Genomic DNA, 22807 nt, shown 5'->3' on the forward strand with positions numbered 1-22807 from the left:
CTGGTGGTCGCCTGGGACAGGGCGGCTACTGGGGCCTTGGACCGCGTCGTGCCTTTGCGGCCTCTGACCCGATGCTGATCTCATCTAGCTCCTTGGTTTTCCGAGGAGCTGAGAGAGATGAAGCGTCGGAAAGACGCCTGGAGAGCGATTGGAGGACAAGCCGATCTGAATCTGACCGAACACAGGTGAGATCTTATATTAAGACCTACCTAGTGGCGATAAGAGCGGCGAAGTCTAGCTACTTCTCCGCTCTTATTGCATCTGCAGAGAACCGCCCTGCTGCGCTGTTTAGGGTGACCCGCTCCCTACTTCAGGTGGGGGTACGGGAAGATCCCTTAAAGGGTCGAGCTGAGGATTTTGTACAATTCCTGCATGATAAAGTCGCTCAGATTCGGGAAGGCCTGGACTCCGATTGGGTAGATCCAGGGGAGGAGACGGGGGCAGGTCTTGAGAGCGTTATCTGGGAAGAGTTTGACTCTGTGGCTCCTGAGGACGTGGACAGGATTCTGGGCAAGCTTAACGCTGCCACATGTTTATTGGACCTGTGTCCCTCCTGGTTGGTACTGGCCTCCCAGGAGGTTACACGAGGCTGGCTCCTGGGGATTATAAATGCTTCTCTGAGTGAGGGTGTCTTTCCCGTCGCCTTGAAAGAGGCGGTTGTGAAGCCCCTCCTCAAGAAGCCTTCCCTGGACCCAGCTATATTATCAAATTATCGTCCAGTCTCCAATCTTCGCTTTGTTGCGAAGGTTGTTGAGAGTGTGGTGGCGCGACAACTACCCCGATACCTGGATGAAGTTGTCTGTCTGGATCCGTTCCAGTCGGGCTTCAGGTCACGATACAGCACAGAAACGGCATTGGTCGCATTGGTGGATGATCTCTGGAGGGCTCGGGACAGAGGTTGCTCCTCTATCCTGGTCCTATTAGATCTCTCAGCGGCTTTTGATACCATCGACCATGGTATCTTACTGCACCGGCTGGAGGGGTTAGGAATAGGGGGCACTGTTCTTCAGTGGTTCTCCTCCTTCCTCTCTGACCGTTCGCAGTTTGTGTTGGCAGGGGGGCAGAGGTCGACCTCGAGGCACCTTATTTGTGGTGTGCCGCAAGGGTCAGTCCTCTCACCCCTTCTGTTCAACATTTATGTAAAACCGCTAGGTGAGATCATCTGTGGTTTTGGGGTGAGTGTTCATCAGTATGCTGATGACACACAATTATACATCTCCACCCCAGACCACCCCAATGATGCCCTTGCTGTGATGTCCCGTTGCCTGGAGGCCGTGAGGATCTGGATGGGGAGAAACAAGCTCAGACTCAACCCCTCCAAGACCGAGTGGCTGTGGCTTCCGGCGTCCCGGTATAGTCAGCTGGTACCATCACTGACAATAGGGGATGAGAACTTGCTCCCCACAGAGAGGGCCCGCAACTTGGGTGTCCTTCTGGATTCACGGTTATCTTTAGAAGATCATTTGACGGCCGTGGCCAGGGGTGCCTTTTATCAGGTTCGCCTGATCCGCCAGTTGCGTCCCTTTCTGGATCGGGACGCCTTGCGCATGGTCACTCATGCCCTAGTTACCTCCCGTATGGACTACTGTAATGCTCTCTACATGGGGCTCCCCTTGAAAAGCACCCGGAGGCTCCAACTGGTCCAGAACGTAGCCGCACGGGTGATTATGGGCGCAGCTCGTTACGCCCATGTAACACCTCTCCTACGCGAGCTGCACTGGCTCCCGGTGGTCTTCCGGGTGCGATTCAAGGTGTTAGTTATCACCTTTAAAGTGCTCCATGGCTTAGGACCTGGGTACCTACGAGACCGTCTTTTGCCACCAATAGCCTCCCACCGACCAGTTCGTTCTCACAGGGAGGGACTACTCAGGGTACCGTCAGTCAAATTATGTCGACTGGCGACTCCCAGGGGGAGGGCCTTCTCTGTGGGGGCTCCAACCCTTTGGAATGAACTGCCCCCGGAGATACGGAATATCCCTGATCTCCGTGCTTTCCGCCGTGCCCTCAAGACCCTGATGTTCCAACAGGCAGGGCTAAACATACAAACATGTGAATGATTTTTTAAATGTTATCTAATTCTGGGTTTTATTTAATTGACCAAACTAAGTAATAATTTTAATTAGCAATTTTATGATGTTTGTGTGTCTATATTTTTCTTGACTGTACACTGCCTTGAGTCCTACGGGAGAAAGGCGGTATAGAAATATAAGAAAGAAAGAAAGAAAGAAAGAAAGAAAGAAAGAAAGAAAGAAAGAAAGAAAGAAAGAAAGAAAGAAAGAAAAGTCACAAAATGGGACAAAGCTCACTTAACAAATGTCCCACTTAGCAACAGGAATTTGGGGCTCAATTGTGGTTTAAGTCGAAGATTGCCAGTAAACTGCATTTCTCTAAATCAAGTGTCAGCAACCTGTGGCTCCAGAGCCACATGCAGCTCTTTGGGTCCTCTGCTGTGGCTCCATGTCAAGTGAACCCACCACTGGCTAACCCTGCCCCTCTCCCTCCCCTCCCAGTCACTCCTTGTCTGGCCTGAGAAGGTAAGGGTAATGGCGGGGGATGGAGAAGCAGCCAGAGCAGACAGAGAGATACAGAGGGGGAGGGAGAGGGGGGAGGGAGGGAGAGATATCAAAAGGGTTTTGTGATTCCTGGTGTTTTTTAACAACCGGTTCTCTGCCCTAATGACCGGCTGGGTAGGCATAACTGGGGTGGTGGTCATGTGACTGGTGGAAGTGAGTGACATCGAGTTGGCCACACCCACCCAGGTTTTGGGGCTCCCGGTGTTTTCTTTTCTGTGGGAAATGGCTCTTTTGAGTTTTTAAGGTTGCAAATCCCTGCTCTAAATATGTAGAAATCTCTTTCCTATTCTCTAATTTATTCCCATAAAATTCATTTTCCAAAGTAGATACACATCACACCTGGTTAAGAAAACCGGTTTGCAGGAAACTATCATTAAAGAGAAGGAGTTAGGATTAAGAAAATTTGATTTCTTTTATAAAAACGTAACTTCATTTGTCACATTTTATAATCCACCTTCAAGAGCTCAAGGATTGGACACAAAGACATACTCCCGATCACTTTTATTAAACGCTTTAATAATATAACTTATGGTCAAACTGTGACGACAAAATAATTATAGACCAAAGACATCAAGACCAAACACACTGAAATGACTCCTTCACAAGAACCCTGGAGAAGATTCACTGCCCTGAGTCCTTCAGGAGTAAGGCGGTATACAAATTCAATAAATAATAAATAATAATAAAGATGGAAAGAGATGCTGTTACATATCTCAACATAATTCATCAGTGGTGCACAACTTTAGAACATGTTCGAATAAGGGTTGCCGCTCTCTTGTTTACATATGTGTTGTACATACATACATTTCTACCAGTGATGAGTTTCAAAAAAAATTACTATCAATTCTGTGGGTGTGGCTTGGTGGGCATGGCATGGCTTGGTGGGCGTGGCACGGGAAGGATACTGTATAATCTCCATTTCTTCCCGATCTGCTGGGAATTGGGAGGCAGAGAATAGATGGGGGTGGGGCCAGTCAGAATTTTTACTACCGGTTCTTTGAACTACTCAAAATTTCCACTACCAGTTCTCCAGAACTGGTCAGAACCTGCTGAAACCCACCTCTGATTCGTACAGATAACTACATTTCCTCTTAGGGTAGAGGATATGATTGCAAAGCACAGAAAGGAATGGTATCCCAATAGTGTCTCAAAGGAAATTAATTAACAAAAGGAAATTAAGTAAGAAAAGAACCTAGTTAAATCTACATTATTTAAATCTACCCTGTTTCCCCCAAAATAAGACATCCCCTGATAATAAGCCCAATCGAGTTTTTGAGTGCATAGCAACAAGGCCAAGGGCTTATTTCAGGGTTCAAAAAAATATAAGAAAGGGTCTTATTTTCGGGAAAACATGGTAGTTCACACCAACTCACTATCTCTCTCCTGGCTTCCTATCGCTCTATCCTTGCAAACTTTCCTTCCATTATTCCATGCTCAACTTTCCTTCTCTAGGGTTCTCAATTTTTTTCAATCTCACTGGTTTCCATTCAATGTCCCATGAATTAATTTGAAATAATTTGGGATATGGGAAGACCACTAACATGCACGTCAATTTTGGAGCCGGATCTATCCGAATCACATTTATTTTACTCCAAACAGACCAAGAAATTTTATGTTTCTGTCTAGATTTTTTTATTTATTGCTAAATTTATCTATCTATCTATCTATCTATCTATCTATCTATCTATCTATCTATCTATCTATCATCGGACTTATATGCTGCCCTTTCTCCACAAGGACTCAGGGCGGCTCACAGCAATAAAGCAACAAGTCCAGATTAAAATTCAAATGATAAAAGAATCTAAAATTCCCATTAAAACCCCTTCAGTCCAGGTCAGACCTGGCGAAACAACCATGTTTTAAGGTCATGGCAGAAGGAGCGAAGGTCGGGGGCCACCCGGAGCTCCAAGGGGAGCTGATTCCAGAGAGTAGGTGCGCCTACAGAGAAGGCTCGCTCTCTAGGGGCTGTCAGTCGACATTGCTTGGCCGACAGAACCCCAAGTAGGCCCTCTCTGTGTGAGCGCACCGGGTGATGGGGAGCTGTTGCTGGCCGCAGGTGATCCGCCAGATAACCCGGGCCTAAGCCATGTAGGGCTTTATAGGTAATCATCAACACCTTGAACCTCACCCGGTGATTTGCCACTCATCTTGCCATGAGGCTACTTTGGGTGGCTTACATTATGTAAAATTATAAAAAATGTAAATATAACAACAGTAAAACAATAAAAACAAATAATGAAAGTATAGCAATATGAATTAAAAGATAGGATGCGGAGACATCAAAATGCATGGGGGGACAGGTGGGGGTCCAAAAGCCACCTCCAGTGTTGTACTTCACCATTTGGTCCCCAGGCCAACCAGGAGAACCAAGTCTTCAGGTTCTTACAAGAAGATAGGATAGGGGCAGATCTTACCCTGGGGACAGGATATTCCAGAGCAGGGGTCAGCAACCCGTGGCTCTAGAGCCGCATGTGGCTCTTTCATCCCTCTCCTGTGGCTCCTTGTTGCTGGTCAGCCCCACAATTGATAGGGCTTTTGGTTAGGACAGGTGGAGGAAAAAGGATGCCACGCTAGGAGGCAACTCTATGGTGGGGGACCAACTTCCGGTCAACAGAGGAAAAAGGACGCCGCGCTAGGGGACTATAATGTGGGAACTGGACTTCCAGTCGGCTCCAGAATTGTACGGGGGCTTCCAATTAGGACCTTTCTGGCTCTTTGGGTGTTTAAGGTTGCCGACCCGTTCCAGAGAGTTGGTGCTATGGCAGAGAAAGCTCTGGATCCCATCAGCTGGAGTTCCTTGACTGACGGGATCTGCAGCAGACCTCCCCTGTCAGCATGAGTGGGATGGGCTTCTCCTAACAGGATAAGATAGTTCATCAATAGCCTGGAATCATGCCATGGAGGGATTTAAAGGTCGTAACACGTTGAACTGCACCCAGAAACAGATTGGCAGCAAGTGCAGTCACAGAATAGTGGTGTAACCGGGGTCATTCTAGGGGCTCCAAAGACTGCCCATGGGGCCGCTCTCTGCACCAGTTGAAACTTTGGAACGCACTTCAAAGATAGCCCCATGTAGAGTGCATTGTTGTAGTCCAGATGTGAGATGGCCAGGGCTTGAGTGACTGAGCGCAGGGAGTCTTGATTCAGGAAAGGCCAAAGCTGGTGCAGAAATCGAAGTTGTGCAAAGGCTCTTCTAACCACGCCCACCACCTGCTCATTGAGCAGGAGTCGTGAGTCCAGGAGATCCCCTAAGTTGCAAACTGGATCTGAACGTGGTAGTACAATCTTGTTCAGAACTAAAGATGTCAACAACCCAGTTCTTGAAGCACCATGCAAGCCACTCAGTCTTTGTAAAATGAAAGATGTCCTTTAATTTGCATCAAACAGGAAAGCTGAGATGGATTTCTTACACCAAAGTAAATAAGGGAGTCAGAATATAATCTAAAACACGGGTCTCCAACCTTGGCAACTTTAAGACTTGTGGACTTCAATTTCCAGAGTTCTGGAACTCTGAAAGTTAAAGTCCACAAGTCTTAAAGTTGCCAAGGTTGGAGACCCCTGATCTAAAACTCATATCCTTCTGAATGACTACTGTGACTATGACATCAAGTCTGTTGTGATCAGTATAAACAAGGAAACCTGCTCAGCTATTTTCTCAACTATCAGCTTAGAAAATCTGCTAATAATATCGTCTCTTTTCCACATATGGAATAGCCACTTACCCAAATCCCACCCTCTTAATTCTTAAGGAGGAATAGCGGCAATTCCTGTTGCCATCTCTGCTAATTAATTCATACACATCTACAGTTAGGAGGATCACTAGATTACGCAGGTTTCATTTCACCGAGAGAGACAAAAGACGTAGTAAACAAACACCATCCTGATCATTGGCAAATGGATCAGAAGTCAGCTCTCAACAGCCAGAAGTTTCCAATAATGCAAGAAATGAAGTTCAGAAGAATAGAGGCAAATGCCCACCACACTCAATACCTCATTTGATATCTCGGTCTATATTATAGCTCCAAGTATTATAAATTTCATCCATTTTTATTGGATTGATATCCCATCCATATGTTCTCCAAAAATGGGGAGGTCAGTCCCCAGCATCGTCCTCATTTCACACCTCCTGGTACCTCTCCACTTTTTCTTCTTCTCCTCCTTCCTCTTCCATATCCATCATCGGATGTTGGCAATCATGTTAGTGATCATATTTTTATCGTACGAAAAAGGGCTGCTGAGTTTTGTCCAAACCAGTCCCTTAGATTTTGACGGCATGGTGTTTTCCTTCTCCTGGACCTCGTTTGCCTTCTTCTGTTCAATCATATCCAATTCTCAGAGACTGCCTAGAAAACTCCCTGAGATTTTCTTGGCAAGATTTTCCAGAAGTGGTTTGCCATTGCCTCCTTCCTAAGGCATGACTGGCCTAAGTGCCCCAGCTGGCTTTGTGCCCAAGTTTTGTTTTGTTTTTTAATTTGATTTATATGCCGCCCTTCTCCAGAGACTCAGGGCGGCTTACAGTGCGTTAAGCAATAGCCTTCATACTTTTGTATATTTATACAAAGTCAGCTTATTGCCCTCACAAACTGGGTCCTCAATTTACCTACCTTAGAAAGGATGGAAGGCTGAGTCAACCTTGAGCCTGGTAAGATTCGAACCTGCAGTAATTGCAGGCAGCTGTGTTAGGGTGCTTTAAACCACTGTACTACCAAGTTGGGTCTAGAATTCATGGTCACACCTAGTTTCTAGCCTGATGCCTTTAACCACTGTACCAAACTGGCTCTCTGTTTCTCTTCTTAAGTGCTATCATCTCACCCAGTTCACGTCTCCTGAATCACCTTTAACAGAATAACAGAATTGGAAGGGAGCTTGGAGGTTTTCTAATCTAGTCCAAGCCCCTGATCAAGCAGGAAATCCTAAACCCTGTCAGACAAATGGTTGTCCAATCTCTTCTTCAAAACCACCAGTGATGAAGCACCCACAATTTCTGAAGGCAAGCCATTCCAGTGGTTACCGTATTTTTCAGAGTATAAGACGCACCGCGGTATAAAATGCAGCTTAGTTTTTGGGGAGGAAAATAGGAAAAGAAATCTGCCTACCAGGTATTTATCTGGCTAGTGTCCTGCCTAGTCAGCTTCAGCACATTAGTTTGCTGGTTTTGAGCCTGCACGCGTGCTTTTTATCCCCTACTCGGGGATAAAAAACAGCTTCTAAAGCACAGCTGATCTTTGGAGAGAGAAGCAATGAGAAAAGCAAGCACGGATCTCTTCACTCACTAGCGCCTCATTAGGGCTGAAAAACAGCTTCTAACGCACATCTGAGAGGAGCAGCAATGAGAAAAGCAGGCAAAGCATAGAAGATCTGCTTCACTCACTAGCGCAGGGGTGGGCAAATGTGGCTCTTTTACAACCTGTGGACTTCAACTCCCAGAATTCCTGAGACAGCCAAGCTGGCTGTCTCAGGAATTCTGGGAGTTGAAGTCCACAGGTTGTAAAAGAGCCACATTCGCCCACCCCTGCACTAGCGCCTTGTTAGGGCTGAAAAAAACTTTGAAAAAGCTACATTCGGAGTATAAGACACACCCAAATATCCAGCCTCTTTTAGGGGAGGAAAACTGCATCTTATGTTCTGAAAAATACAGTAATTGTTCTCGCTGACAGGAAATTTCTTCTTAGGTCTAGGTTGCTTCTCTCCTTGATTAGTTTCCATAGATTGCATCCATCCTTTCATCGTGTCTTCTCAGAGATCTTCATTGTCCACATGCTCCATGACCCGAAATCTTCCAGACTACCGCTTCTTATGGATTGCTCTGCATGGGTCTCACACACTCCATCTTTCATACATATCCATTCCTTATTTCGGACAAGTATATTTCAGAAGCGATATGATCTAAATCAGGGGTGTCAAACTCAAGGCGCGCGGTCTGGATCCAGCCCACAGGGTGCTTAGATCTGGCTTACGAGGCCATCCGGGAAACAGCAAAGAACCAGTCCATGGTACCTCTGCCGGTGAAAACGGAGCTCCGTTTTTGGCTGCGACAGCCTCCTGCAACCCTCGGCCAGTGAAAATGGAACTCGGGAGGGCCGCATCCATTTTCGTTGGCAGAGCACTCAGGCCACCAGAGGTGCCCCGACCCGAGTGATGTCAAGCTGGCCATGCCCCCCTCAGGTCAATCATAACCCTAATGCGGCTCTCAATGAAATCAAGTTTGACACTCCTGATCTAAATATTAGAATGAAAAACTCCAAATCAATTTAGTTTGTATGATAACTATGTAACACTATGATGATGTGAGGGGTCCCTAGTGCTCTCCGAGCTTGCTTGTTTTCTTGCAGATATTTCATTACCCAAACTAGGTAACATCATCAATGCTATTACAATTACAGTACAACTATTACAACTACAGTACAACTATTCTCCTTCAATGGCGTTATGGCCATTGGCCTAACTCTCCTTTTTTACATTTTTAATTTGTGATTTTATAAATTGGGTGTTTTAATCTGTGTTTCGGCCAAAATATTTAATAATTTTAAGGGATTTTTTTAATATTTGTATTATTTGTATTTTATCTTGGCTGTTCACCGCCCCGAGTCCTTCGGGAGTAGGGCGGTATAGAAATTTGATTAATAATAATAATAATGATGATGATGATGATGATGATGATGATGTACTGAGCAATTGTGATTCTCCTTTCCTAATTCTGTCCACCATTCAGGATTCCAGGACTGTAGCAGGTTAGAAAACGACCCCGAAGGATTTCTTCTACACGTTGTTGGAATTTTCCTAATTTTACTTCAGGGTCCGCACTGATTTCCTAAATGTCTCTTTTCTCAGTTCATTCTTGAGCTTTTGTGATGTCGGCACAACAGCCTCCTGATCAGGTTCATTTTCTTGGAGATCCTCTGCTTGGGACAAAAAAAGAGGAAATTATTGGAAATTTAAGGCACAAACCCGCCGAGTTAAACCTCTCTTTTAATTAACAGATCAACTGAGAAATAGACACTCTCCATAGACACTCAGGATCCATGGGCTGTCAGACTCCTGAATGAGAAATAACATCATAACTACGTAGTATGATGGACTTGCAGGGCCGACGCAATGTGTAACATGCTCGCACTGGTGCAATAGGACTGGGTGTTTGTTAATATGATTTATTGGGTTAGGGATTTTCTGTCTTCACTGTGAGTTGTATTGTGTTGGAGGTGTGTGCACTGAGGGAGCTCCACCAATCTCATTGTACGTATGTTGTGCATTGACAATAAAGCTTTGAATTTGAATCAATGTATTTCATGGTTCAAACATACATAACACCCCTCCTGCATGAGCCGCACTGGCTCCCAGTGGTCTTCCGGGTACGCTTCAAGGTGTTGGTTCTCACCTTTAAAGCGCTCCATGGCATAGGGCCAGGGTATTTACGGAGACCGCCTGCTGCCACCAACAACCTCCCACCGACCAGTGCGCTCCCACAGAGAGGGCCTCCTCAGGGTGCCGTCGGTCAAGCAATGTAGACTTACGGCCCCCAGGTGGAGGGCCTTCTCTGTGGGGGCACCTGCCCTCTGGAATGAGCTACCTCCCGGAATACGGCTGATTCCGGATTTCCGCACTTTCCGTAAGGCCCTGAAGACGTTTTTATTTCAGCAAGCCGGCCTGGCCTGAATAGGTTTTATGGGTTAGTTTTTTAATTGTATAGCTAGGGGTTTTAAATTGGGAGGCTGTTTAAATTTATTTTTAATTATCTTAACTTTTATATTGTATGTTATTTTAATTCTCGGCTGTTCACCGCCCTGAGTCCTTCGGGGAGAAGGGCGGGATATAAATTTAATAAATAAATAAATAAATAAAACTGCCCCTAGAGATACGAAGAATTCAAGACCTCGGTGCCTTCCGCTGTACCCTGAAGACCTTCCTTTTTCAGCAAGCTGGGCTGGCTTAATGCTTTTTAAATATTTTAATATGTCTTGTTATTGTTTTTTTTAACTTTGGGGGCCAAATTTATATATTTCTTTTTAAACTGTTTTTAATGTTTGTATTCATGTTTTTTACTATGGCTGTACACCGCCCTGACTCCTTCGGGAGAAGGGCGGTCTATAAATTTAACAATCAATCAATCAATCAATCAATCAATCAATGGAATACTGTGAATTTAGTATTTTTATATTCTCACCTGAGTGGATCCTTATGTGGGATGTAAGGTTACTGCTCTTTCGGAAGCCTTTCCCACACTCGGTGCATTTATAGGGTTTCTCCCCTGTGTGGATCCTTTTATGAACCGTGAGGGACCCATTTTCTCGGAAGCTCTTTCCACAATCCCTGCATTTATATGGTTTCTCCCCAGTATGGATCCGTTTGTGGGAAGTTAGGGAACTGCTGATCCGGAATATTTTCCCACATTCTCGGCACTTATATGGCTTCTCCCCTGTGTGTATCCTTTTATGGGAAGTAAGGTGACTGCTCCATCTGAAACTTTTCCCACACTCCACACATTTATACGGTTTCTGCCCTCTGTGGATTCTTTTGTGAGAAATAAGGCAAGCACTCTGAGTAAAGCTCTTTCCACACTCCACGCATTTATACTGTTTCTCCTTGGAGTGGATCCTTCTATGGGAGGAAAGATTACTGCTTGTATTGAATCCCTTTCCACACTCTGGGCACTTGTAAGGTTTCTCCCCTGTGTGGATTCTTTTATGGGATGTAAGCGATCCATTTTCACGGAAGCTTTTTCCACACTCGGTGCATTTGTAAGGCTTTTCCCCTGTGTGGATTCTTCTGTGCGAACAAAGTGAACTGCTCCTCCAGAAGCATTTCCCACACTCCGTGCATTTATAGGGCTTCTTGCCCGAGTGGATCCTTTTATGGGAAGCCAGAGATCCATTTTCGCGGAAGCTCTTTCCACACTCGAGACATTTAAATGGTTTCTCCCCCGTGTGGATTCTTTTATGGGAAACAAGGAAACTGCTTTTTCGGAATATTTTCCCACAGTCCAGACATTTATAGGGTTTCTCTTCGGTACGGGTACATTTATGAGAAACAAAGGAACTTTTCCTTTGAAATATTTTCCCGCATTCCACACATTGATATGGCTTTTCTTCTATGTGGATCCTTTTGTGGGAAGTCAGAGACCCATTTTCACGGAAGCTCTTTCCACACTGCAGACATTGATATGGTTTCTCCCCTGAATGGATCCTTTTGTGGGAAGTCAGGTGACTGCTGTTGCTGAAGCTTTTCCCACAGTCTACACATTTATAGGGTTTTTCCCCTGTATGGACGCTCTTATGTGATGTAAGTTGACTGTTCCACATGAAACTCTTCCCACATTCCATACATTTATAGGGTTTTTCCCCTGAATGGCTCCTTTTATGTGAAATAAGGTTACTGCTTTGACTAAAGCTCTTTCCACAATCTGTACATTTGTAGGGTTTTTCTCCTGTGTGGATCCTTTGGTGGGAAGTAAGCGAACTGCTTTTCCGAAATATTTTCCCACATTCTGTGCACTTATATGGCTTCTCCCCTGTGTGGATTTTCTTGTGTGAAGTAAGGGATCCGTTTTCCTGGAAGCTCTTTCCGCACTCGGTGCATTTGTAAGGTATCACACCAGAATGGACCCTTTTATGAGAAGTCAGCTGACTGCTCCACCTGAAGCTCTTTCCACAGTCAGTACATTTATAGGGTTTTTCCCCTGTGTGGATCCTTTTATGAGAAAGAAGGTGATTGCTCTTGCTGAAGCTCTTCCCACAGTCCATGCATTTATAGGGTTTCTCCCCTGTGTGGATCCTTTTGTGGCAAGTGAGAGAACTACTCTCGCTGAAACTTTTTCCACACTCCATGCATTTATACGGCTTCTCTCCCATTTTGATTCTCCAGTTAAAACTTTTTTCATTCTCCCTGTATCCATTTTGCTCTCCTCTAACATTGGTTCTGTTGCGCATATCTAAATTTAAATGGTCTTTTGGTACTTTCACACTTTTCCCTAGATCCTTTGTCCTTATTTTTCCTTTGGGATTTTGGTGGGCAAGAGTATTTTCATTCTGCGCACGCTTGGATGTTGGTTTCTTATTCCTATATATTGACTTGTTCTTCTCTGAAATTCTGGATTCTGTCCAATTTCTAAACTCCTCGTTCCCTTTTCCGTCCTGAATCACTTCATCCTGGCCATCACTTCCTTGAGAGGAAAATAAAGACTTAGAATTAGGGAAGACTGTGGAAAGGAAATAAAACCAAAGTAAGGTTGTGATTATGACTTGCTTGCTGAAATTGGATGGATTCTCTGGGTTTCTGAAGAGTTACAGTTTGACTAATGTAAAATAACCTGAGCAAAGATTGATCAAACCTGGACTTCTGATGAAGGCTATAACCCAACCTCTATCAACATAAACCACACCATATTGTTTATTGTTTATTGGTTTGATTTATATGCCGCCCTTCTCCGGAGACTCAGGGCGTCTTACAATGTGTTAAGCAATAGCCTTCATACTTTTGTATATACCTGCTTAGTAGGGCTTTCGGGCCCTCCCTAAGTGGTGTTCTTTTTTATACAAAGTCAGTTTATTGCCCTCAAAATCCGGGTCCTCATTTTACCTACCTCGAAAGGATGGAAGGCTGAGTCAACCTTGAGCCTGGTGAGATTTGAACTTACAGTAATTGCAGGCAGCTGGTGCTACTTTAACAGCACTTAGTCAGCTGTGCCACCAAGGCTCTTGGTTAGTTTCTATTTTAGGAGCAAAAGGAAACTTGAAATAATTTTGAAATAAAGGAACCGTCAACTTCGAACCGAACAAGGCTGACCTCATTTTCGTGGTTCTCAATTGCCACACCATATGGGAAGGAAGGGGGAAGATGGAATGCATTGCCAGACACAACACTGATCTATCTCGTGGGAACTAAGGTCATCTCTGCAGGTGTCAGATGACGAAAGAGAGTTTATTTACGGGACCTCCTGCTGCCACAAACGGCCTCCCACTGGCCCTTACGCTCTCACAGAGAGGGACTCCTCCGGGTGCCGTCGGCCAAACAATGTCGGCTGGCGGCCCCCAGGGCGAGAGCCTTCTCTGTGGGGGCACCTACTATCTGGAACGAGCTCCCCCCGGAGATACGGAGGATCCTGGATCTACGCACCTTCCGCCGCGCTCTCAAGACCTTTTTATTTCACCAGGCTGGTCTGGCCTAACCTCTCCCATTCTCTTTTTAATGTAAATTTTAATTTGTTCTTAACCTGGGGTTTTAAATTTGTCTTGGGCTAAATTGATTTAATTTGATTTTACTTCTGCTCTTAAATTTTTGTATTCTATGTGTTTTATCTTGTGCCTCTTCACCGCCCTGAGTCCTTCGGGAGTAGGACGGTATATAAATCAAATAAAATGAAATGAAAAAATGAAAATGAAATGAGTGCCTAAGGAGCCTGCCAATTAACTCAATTAGACAATGTGACCAGTGACACTTGGGGAGGGGATCATTTGCTATTTTAATTATACTGAAACCCCAGGGAATATTTAGAGTTGATTTTGCATTTACGTGTGCCGATATGATGTACCCAATAAAGAAGTTCTTTAAGGAAGATTCCCGCCTTGGTGTTCTGATTTGCTTGGGCTCCTTAGTCGGAACCTTGACAGGAACATACTTGTGGCCAATATTTCAATTTATTGATTTTTCTTATCCATTCTTATCAAACTGAGCAAGGGTCAGGGGGATAAAAGAAAAATGAAAGGAAAGAAGCTTTTAATATTAACAAGCTAACTCAGCTCATTGCCAGGAGTTTGATCCTCACTGGCTCAAGGTTGACTCAGCCTTCCATCATTCCGAGGTCAGTAAAATGAGGAGCCAGATTTTTTGGGATAGTACGATAACTCTGTAAACTACTTAGGGCTGTAAAGCACTATGAAGCAGTATGTAAGTCCTGTTGCTATTGCTATTCCGGGATGCTCAATGAGAAAATGGGAGAGGTCTAATTTGCGAGCCATTCTTTTTATCACATCTTGAACCATGTGCTGTTTGGTGTTCATTCTCTTCTTCTTTTAACCACGTCTCTACTGAAGAAACAGCTTGTAACAGTTGATCTATTAATTCAAAATACTGAAAAGTGGTCCAGGGTGCCTGAGGAGCCTTCTCACCCCAACGGGACTAGCCCACTTCACTTACACCAGCAGAAGAGGCCTGCTACGGATTCCGTTAGCTAAAGAATCTGGGAGGTATGGTTGAGAAGAACCTTTTCCATTATAACCTTGTCTCTGTGGAATACTTTACCACTGGATGTGAGAACTACCGTATTCTTCGGCATATAAGATGCACTTCCCCCCTCCCTAAAAGAGGGTGAAAACCTGGGTGCGTCTTATACACTGAATGTAGCCTCCACCCACCCACCAGCACCCACCCTTTGATCTCCGTGCGTCGCATTTTATACCTGTTCCAAGCTGCATGGATTGCCACAGATCATTGCCCCCTCCTTGGCTTGCATTTTTGGCCTCTGCGCTTCGTGGAGCTTTTGGAGGCTGCAAACGCAGCCACTCAAACGGAGCTTTTGGAGGGTGAAAAACCAAGGCGCAGAAGCCAAAATGGCAACCCGGAAGAGCTGCTGTCTTGTTGGACCAGTTCTGCGCTTCCCCTGCTGTACTCACTGGAGCGCCCTGCGATGATTAGCTGCATTTTTGAAGCTGCGTATCTGCTCCAATGCGCGCTCACAATCAGCAAACCTGTTGCTAAAGTTCACCTCTGGGAACAGCTGATTGGGGATATTACGGGAGGCCGACCTACCTGCCAATCAGCTGCTCGTGCTGAATCAAGCTAATGTGCTGAAGCTGACCAGGCTGTTTGCTAAGAATGCTAGCCAGATGAATACCGATGGATACAGATAGGCAGAGGCACAATTTTATTTTTCTTAGTTTCCTCCCCAAAAACTAAGGTGTGTCTTATACTCCGGAGCGTCTTATACTCTGAAAAATACGGTAATCCCATCCTTTTGGCCTTCTAGAAAGATATTAAAACTTTGTTTTGCTGGTTGACTTGGGTCCTGAAGGCACTCACTGTTGGAGGTGGTTGACGAGGAAAGAAGACCCCATCCTCATGCAGTCCATCTCTTTGGTTCTGATTTTTTGCATAGTTTCAAATTTGTAACTGTTTTTCTGTTTTTATGATCTATAATCAGCCCAGAATCACCCTATTTGGGAGATGGGCATCATATAAATAAAGAAATAGAGTAAATATAAAATTTCTCCAGAATGCTGAGATTCTGTTTTTAAAAATGCAAAAGAGCAGCAAGGATTTCAACAAAGTGTCACCAATGTTTGGCATTGGTGATGTTCAACAGGAACTAAAATACTTGTTAAGGAGAATGTTCACCACCCATCAGAAGAGACATCATAACTAGGGAGAGAGCTATTTAACTCTTCCTTTATCTGGAACAGGTTCCCTTTCACCCACAGGAGAGATGAAGTGTGATTGAGTATCACTAAGTTATATTCCACCACAAAATGGCTCCTCGAAGTATTTGATGGTCCAGCAGAGGTTCTTACCCAGAGAAGCTATGTTCCTGGAATTCTCCAACATCACTTCCCCATGTAGGGCTTTCTGGTGAGAATCCAGTTGAGACCACTCCTCCTTGGAGAAATAGACAGCCACCTCCTCAAAGGACACACGACCCTGAAGAAACAAAAATAACAGAGAACCTTAGGAAGGACTTGCATATTCTCCTTCTTAATTAGTTACGTTCCCAAAGCAGGAAATCACAATGAACTAAGCGTTTAGGTGAAAAGATAGACATAGTTTACAGCCATTGGCAGATGAAATGTTTGGGGTGATTCTGTACTGATCATCTGTACTGATTCTGCAGAACTTTGAAAACTATTCAGAGAAAGCAACAAAGTATTTTCTAGGGCAGTGAGGGCTAACCTTTTTGCCATCGTGTGCCAAGAGATGGGGGGGCGGGGGAGGTTGACGCGCGCACGTGCCCACACCCATAATTCTATGCGCCCTGCCCTGCGCATGCACGTGCAACCCCTCTCCCACCCCCACCCCCCGCTCCTGGCAAGCAATGGCCCGGTAGGCCCGTTTTTCTTTCTCTCCTGGCTCCAGATCCTCTCTATGCATCTGGGAAGGGCGAAAACAGCCCTTTCCACTCCCTCGGAGGCCCTCCGAAGGCCTGAAAATGGCCCATTTCCCAACTCCCGGTGGGACAGGAAGTGATGTTTTTTGTTGTCCCCAGCCTCCAGAGCCATTTTTCACATGTACGTGTTGTGGCTCCGTTACCTGAGCCTGTGTCATCGGCAGGAGAGGACTCCGAGAGTGAAGGAGAGGAGTTGGCAAGGTCTCCCTCTCCAGGACCCTCCTCTCTGGCAATGCCTTCGGTGTCCACCGAAGGGCAAGGGATAGGGCCAGGGCCAAGCACGTCCACGCAGCCACAGGTTGATAGTGATGAGGGAAATGAGTCTTGGCTGGATCCTCGGCAGCATCGCAGATAAGTGCACGCAACAGAAGAAAAGGCGTGCCAGAGATTAAGCTGAGTCACTGGACCACACCCCACAGGGTATAAAAGGGATGAGGTGGCCATTCAGACTCTGTGACGGACAAAACTAACTACTATCGAGTCACATTGCATCTTTGGAAACAACATTATCGGCCTTGGATTTATTTTACGAACTGGACAATTCTTGACTGTGTGTATTTTGGTTTATGAGTAAAGTTCTTAGCAAGCAGCTACTGGGTTGGTGCCAAGCTTCTTATCGGAAGAATTGGTTGTCTGCCAGTTTATTTAACCCCTGGCTGGCTGTTTGTGTGCGTGTGTGTGACGGGGCAGAACAGTACAATCATTGCAACATCTCCATTGTCATGTGATCACCTTTTGTGACAAGCAAAGTCAATGGGAAAGCCAGATTCACTTAACAACCATGTCGCTAATTTAACCATTGCAGTGATTCACTTAACAACTGTGGAAAGAAACATCGTACAATGGGGCAACATTGACTTAACAAATGTCTCACTTAGCAACAAAAATCTGGGACTCAATTGTGGTCATAAGTCGAGGACTACTGGTAGTCACTTTGGTTACATTGTGTTGGGCAGTGTGACACACCTGAAATGAATTTGGAAAGACAAATTGTAAACTTCAAGTGTATAAAGACAAAAAAAAAAGAGCTTAAAACAAGAAGCAATGTTTGTATTCACTTGACGATTCACTTGAATCTTCATGTCTGCCAATCGCTTCCCATCAATTCAATTTTTAAAAAATAATAATTTAATTTAACAGAGTCGGAAGGGACCTTGGAGGTTTTCTAGTCCAACCCCCTGCTTAAGCATGAAACTCTACAACGCTTCAGACAAATGGTTATCTAATCTCTTATTAAAAATTTTCAGTGTTGGAGCATTCACAACTTCTGGAGGAAAGTTGTTCCATTGATTAATTGTTCTAACTGTCAGGAAATTTCTTCTTAGTTCTAAGTTGCTTCTCTCCTTGATTAGTTTCTACCCATTGCTTCTTGTTCTATCCTCAGGTGCTTTGGAGCAGCGGTCACCAACTGGTGGACCACTGGTGGTCCACGAGAAAATTTTGGCGGTCCACAGAAAAATTATTTGCATTTTTTATATTGCACTAAATCAGGGGTCCTCAAACTACGCCCCCTGGGATGGATACGTGCAATGAATGTTTGTGTTGCTGCAGAGTGTCTCCCCCTTCGGGGTCTTTTTGTGTGGGTTGGAGGGGGGCAGAAATTCCAACTTGGGGTCTGCTTCAGCCTCCTGGTGCAGAGCATTGGGTGAAGGCTGGAGGGAAGCGCCACTGGTGGCAAAGAGCTGGAGGGCCTTGTTCCAGTGGGACTGCATCATGGCCTGGAACTGGTTGACCATCTCAGCCCTCTGAGGGGCTGAGGCGAGGAGTGGCTGGGAGGGGAGGGGCAAGTAGAGGCTGCCGAGGCACCTTGACGTGAGTGACATCGACTTGGCCATGCCTATACATTCACATGACCATCTAGCCCCGCCCACCCAGCCAGTCATTAGGCAGATCATTTTAGTGGTCCGTGGGATTCAAAATTATGGAATTTAGTGGTCACTGAGGTCCGAAAGGTTGGTGACCCCTGCTTTGGAGAATAGTTTGACTCCCTCTTCTTTGTGGCAGCCCCAGAGATTACTTATAGTAAACAGTCACAACAAATTCCCCAAAATCCTGAGCTGAAAATAAGCTGGGTCTACCATAATTAATATTAGTAAGGGACTGCTCAAATCTCAGATTTCTCTAGCTTTGGAAGCTCTTAAGAGGCATGGCAGCCACCTCTCAAGAATAATTTAATTGGTTTTCCTGCTCATTGCTGAAGTTTAGATAGTGTTCCATGGTGCCTTTTCCAATTTCATAATTTTATAACTCCTAATGGGAGAATTTAAAAAAAAAAAACCAACAGAAGAAAGGGAAGACAACTCAGTAGTCAAATTCAATGTGAAGTAAACTATCACAGAAGAACTGAACAGATAGCCTACCACAAATAGATACTACCACAAATAGCCTCCCACCAGCCAGTATGCTCTCATAGAGAGGGGCTCCTCCAGGTGCCGTCAGCCAAGTAGTGTCGACTGGCAGCCCCCAAGGGGAGGGCCTTCTCTGTGGGGGCACCCACTATCTGGAATGAGCTCCCCCCGGAGATACGGAGGATCCCGGATCTACGCACCTTCCACCGTGCTCTTAAGACCCTTTTATTCCAACAAGCCGGCCTGGCCTAATTTTTTCTCCCCTTTTTTAAATTTTAAATTAAAATTTTAATTTGTTTTAAATTTATTGGGATTTTAATTGTCGTGGGCTAAATTATTTAATTTGGTTTTAAATTGTTTTTAACTTTTGTATTTCTGTATTTTATCCTGTGCCTGTTCACCGCCCTGAGTCCTTCGGGAGTAGGGCGGTATACAAATTTAATAAAATCAAAATCAAATCAAATCAGTTCTGAATTTTTGGGGAGGGGTTGAAATTGTCAAAGATCTCTCAGTGTAGACCAGTGTTTCTCAACCTTAGTGACTTTAAGACATGTGGACTTCAACTCCCAGAATTCCCTAGCAGGCCTGCAAAGCTGGCTGGGGAATTCTGGGAGTTGAAGTCCACATGTCTTAAAGTTGCTAAGGTTGAGAAATGTTGGTGTAGACTTTAAAAATCCCAGTCCATCTCCACAATAATCTTGAAAGATATCCTATGTTGGTCACTGGTTTTAACCCAAATTGTTCCATTTCCTTGGAAAAGAAATATGCTTATCCTAAGAAGGAGGCCTTCAGGTGGTCCCCTCCATCTTCTCTGATGCTTCTTTTCCTACCTGAGCTGGAGCTTCTGTCAGTGTCTTGAGTCCACCAGGCAAGGGAGATAATCCCAAAGCTGCCCATGATATAGTTCCATTCCCTATCAGAAATGCAAAAATGAAGGAAGAATTTGTCAAAACTTAATTAATTAACACCTAAAAAGAAAAGACAAAGGATAAGTGATAGTGGAATCTATCTGGAGAACATCACTTTGTTTGGAAAACTATTCCCTTACCTAGTAAGATGTCAGAATTTTGATCCTCTTGGGAGGTCCCAAGCTTTGGAGAGACATTTGAAGGATTCCTCCTTCCCTTGGGAAATTTTGGGACCATCTGAAGGAAGGATTCTTGCCCCTAAAAGGTCCGAGGAAGAAAAATGAGAGAAGCACACACAAGAAATGGATTCTCATTCTCTGCTCACAAGTTTGAATCCCCATGAAGGGGAATGGAAGACGGACAATAAAAGTCCAAAAAGCTTGGAAGACAAAACCTTTGGTCCCGGTGACTGACCCAGATCGGATCCTGCAATAAAATAATTGCCCTAAAAATGCTAGAAAGAGGATTGGACAAATTTGTCTAAAACATTAGTTAACTCTTTTTTTTTTTTTTTTTTTTTATTGCAAAAGTTTTACAATTACATTTTCACCCCCTTTTTCACCCCCCACCTCCCGCCCCAAACTTCCCATCCTCCCTAACCCTCCCTAACCCTCCCCCCCCCAGACTTCCCTATTACTTACTCATAACTAATGACACTAATATATAAGCCTGAACCCGTCCCTCCCCCTATAAAGTTTTTCCTCTTTATCCCTTTGCATTAAAATATTTCTAATACATTATTTTCAAATAAAAGCTATTTGATACTTTCTAGTTTGATATTTGTTCTGAACATATTCTATCCACCTTTTCCATTCCCATTCATAAGTCTCTTGTGAACAATCTTTTAAATACGCTGAAATCTTCGCCATCTCTGCAAAACTGGCCATCTTCAAAGTCCATTCCTCGATAGTGGGCAAAGCTTCATTCTTCCAGTATTTACCTATCAACAATCTTGCTGCTGTTATCATATACAATATCAATTTTGTTTCGCGCAACATTAGTTAACTCTTGAATGCTATATAATGCCAGAGAACTCTCGATAGAAAAGGGTTCAAAAATCCAAAATTCAAACAAAAGTTTGAGATTGTTTATTACTTTGTGTCCTCTTTAGAATACCAGCGTTAAGATTCTCTCACCTGCAACTCGACCTGCTCCTTCTGCTCCTCTGCCTGGCTCAGCAGGAAGCCTTCGGCCAGGGCCACCGCCTGGGAGCTGGTCTCTGCTCCACACTCCCGCACCCAGCTCCCCACCTCGGGGGGCAGGATAGCCAGGAATTGCTCCAGGATCACCAAGTCCAACACCTGGGCCTTTGTGTGTCTTTCTGGCTGCAGCCACCCGTGGCAAAAGTGATGGAGATGGCTGCAAATCTCTCGGGGGCCCTTAACCTCTTGGTAGTGGATATTCCTGAAGTGCCAATGCTGGACCTCTGAATCCATGGTCTTCTCTTCCATCATCGTATGTCCAGTTCCTGCTCAAATCTCCCCACAGCTTCCTTTTCCAGCTTCCTCGCTTGCTGGATATTGTGCCTCCATTTTCTCACCGTTCTCTAAATGGGGCCAGTGTATCTGAAGTGGAAAAGAAACTATTCTCAGATTTAAAAAAAAATCATGATATTTTTTTTCCTTGAGGGGGCAAATGTTCAGGGAGGAATACTGGGAATATGCAGATACCATTACAAATAATAGTAGGAAGGCAAAATGGGTTTTCCACAGAAAAAAACCAAGCCTGAGTGGCGTAGAAGGCTAATGCCTCCTAAGGCAGCATTTAACATCCAGCTGCCTGCAATTACTGCGAGTTCGAATCTTACCAGGCTCAAGGTTGACTCAGCCTTCCATCCTTTCTAAGGTGGGTAAATTGAGGACCCAGTTTGTGGGGGCAATAAGCTGACTTTGTATAAATATACAAAAGTATGAAGGCTATTGCTTAACGCACTGTAAGCCGCCCTGAGTCTCCGGAGAAGGGTGGCATATAAATCAAATTAAAAAAACAAAACAAAAAAACCCCCAAAGACTCAAAGTATCAAGTCTTTTAGATCTTTTAGAATATTTATGGATTTATGGATTTCTTTTCCTGACAGCCAACAAAATATTCCTGACAACATTTTGGATCATAAATGAAAAATTTGTACATTTTTGACAAAGGCAATGTTCACCCATAATGTACCTAAAACGAGGTGAGCAAACTGTAATGTCCAGATTTACTTAACATGGAAAGCCAAAGAAATCAAATTGCAGCTTAATGTAGTGTTTCTTAACCTCAGGTCTTTTAAAGTGTGTGGACTTCGATTCCCAGAATTCTGGGAATCGAAGTCCATGCATGTTGAGTGAGGAATTTTGGGAGTTGAAGTCCATCCATGCTCGGGAGGCGAATTTTGGCCCTTGAGGTTCATAGAATCATAGGGCTGGCCTGGAAGGGACATCGGAGGTCTTCTAGTCCAACCCTCTGCTCAAGGCAGGAGATCCTATACCCGTGATGGCGAACCTATGACAAGCGTGCCCGAGGTGGCACACAGAGCCATCTTTCCAGGTATGCACGGTGTCACCCAACTCACTTGCAGCTGCACCTGCGCACGCACCCCAGCTGGTGTTCGGGGCCTCCGGTGCACATGTGCCCAATTCCGGAGACCCAGCTGGTCTTTGGAGTTCTCCTGTGCATGTGCGTGCGAGTACCTGCGCGCAGTGGACGCATTCGCAAATGGTGTTTGCACACGTGTATTGCACGGGTGAAAACTGTGTGCATGTGCGGATGGTGCAATTGCATGCATAGCGCATGGGAGCCACACGAAAGCCATGCGCAATGGTGCAATTGTGCATAGTGCATGGGAACCCGCATGCCTGCACTGAGGGAGCCGCAAAAGCCATGCGCATGTGCAGATGGTATGGTTGCATG

At 44.8% G+C, this 22807-nt stretch overlaps 1 protein-coding gene across 2 annotated transcripts in view; it reads right to left on the reverse strand.

Annotated features, from left to right (window-relative positions):
• Positions 1-21450, reverse strand: part of LOC139311591 (zinc finger protein 721-like) — a 131818-nt gene extending 110368 nt beyond the window's left edge. Inside the window, exons 1-6 of one of the 2 annotated variants that reach the window (XM_070936054.1) lie at positions 21055-21450; positions 20059-20176; positions 19841-19923; positions 16073-16199; positions 10735-12729; positions 9210-9472 (exon numbers count right to left, since the gene is read on the reverse strand). In XM_070936054.1, coding sequence (XP_070792155.1) covers positions 9360-9472; positions 10735-12729; positions 16073-16199; positions 19841-19923; positions 20059-20176; positions 21055-21372 — 2754 coding nt within the window. In that variant the 5' untranslated portion in view covers positions 21373-21450 and the 3' untranslated portion in view covers positions 9210-9359. Of the gene's footprint in view, positions 1-9209; positions 9473-10734; positions 12730-16072; positions 16200-19840; positions 19924-20058; positions 20177-21054 lie in introns of those variants that run through there. The other variant, XM_070936053.1, reaches the window with a different exon arrangement.
• Between the last annotated feature and the right edge of the window lie 1357 nt (positions 21451-22807).

The sequence above is a fragment of the Pituophis catenifer genome, unplaced genomic scaffold (assembly GCF_029215685.1).
Source record: "Pituophis catenifer annectens isolate HBS135680 unplaced genomic scaffold, rPitCat1.0.hap2 SCAF_2, whole genome shotgun sequence".
NCBI lineage: Eukaryota > Metazoa > Chordata > Lepidosauria > Squamata > Colubridae > Pituophis > Pituophis catenifer.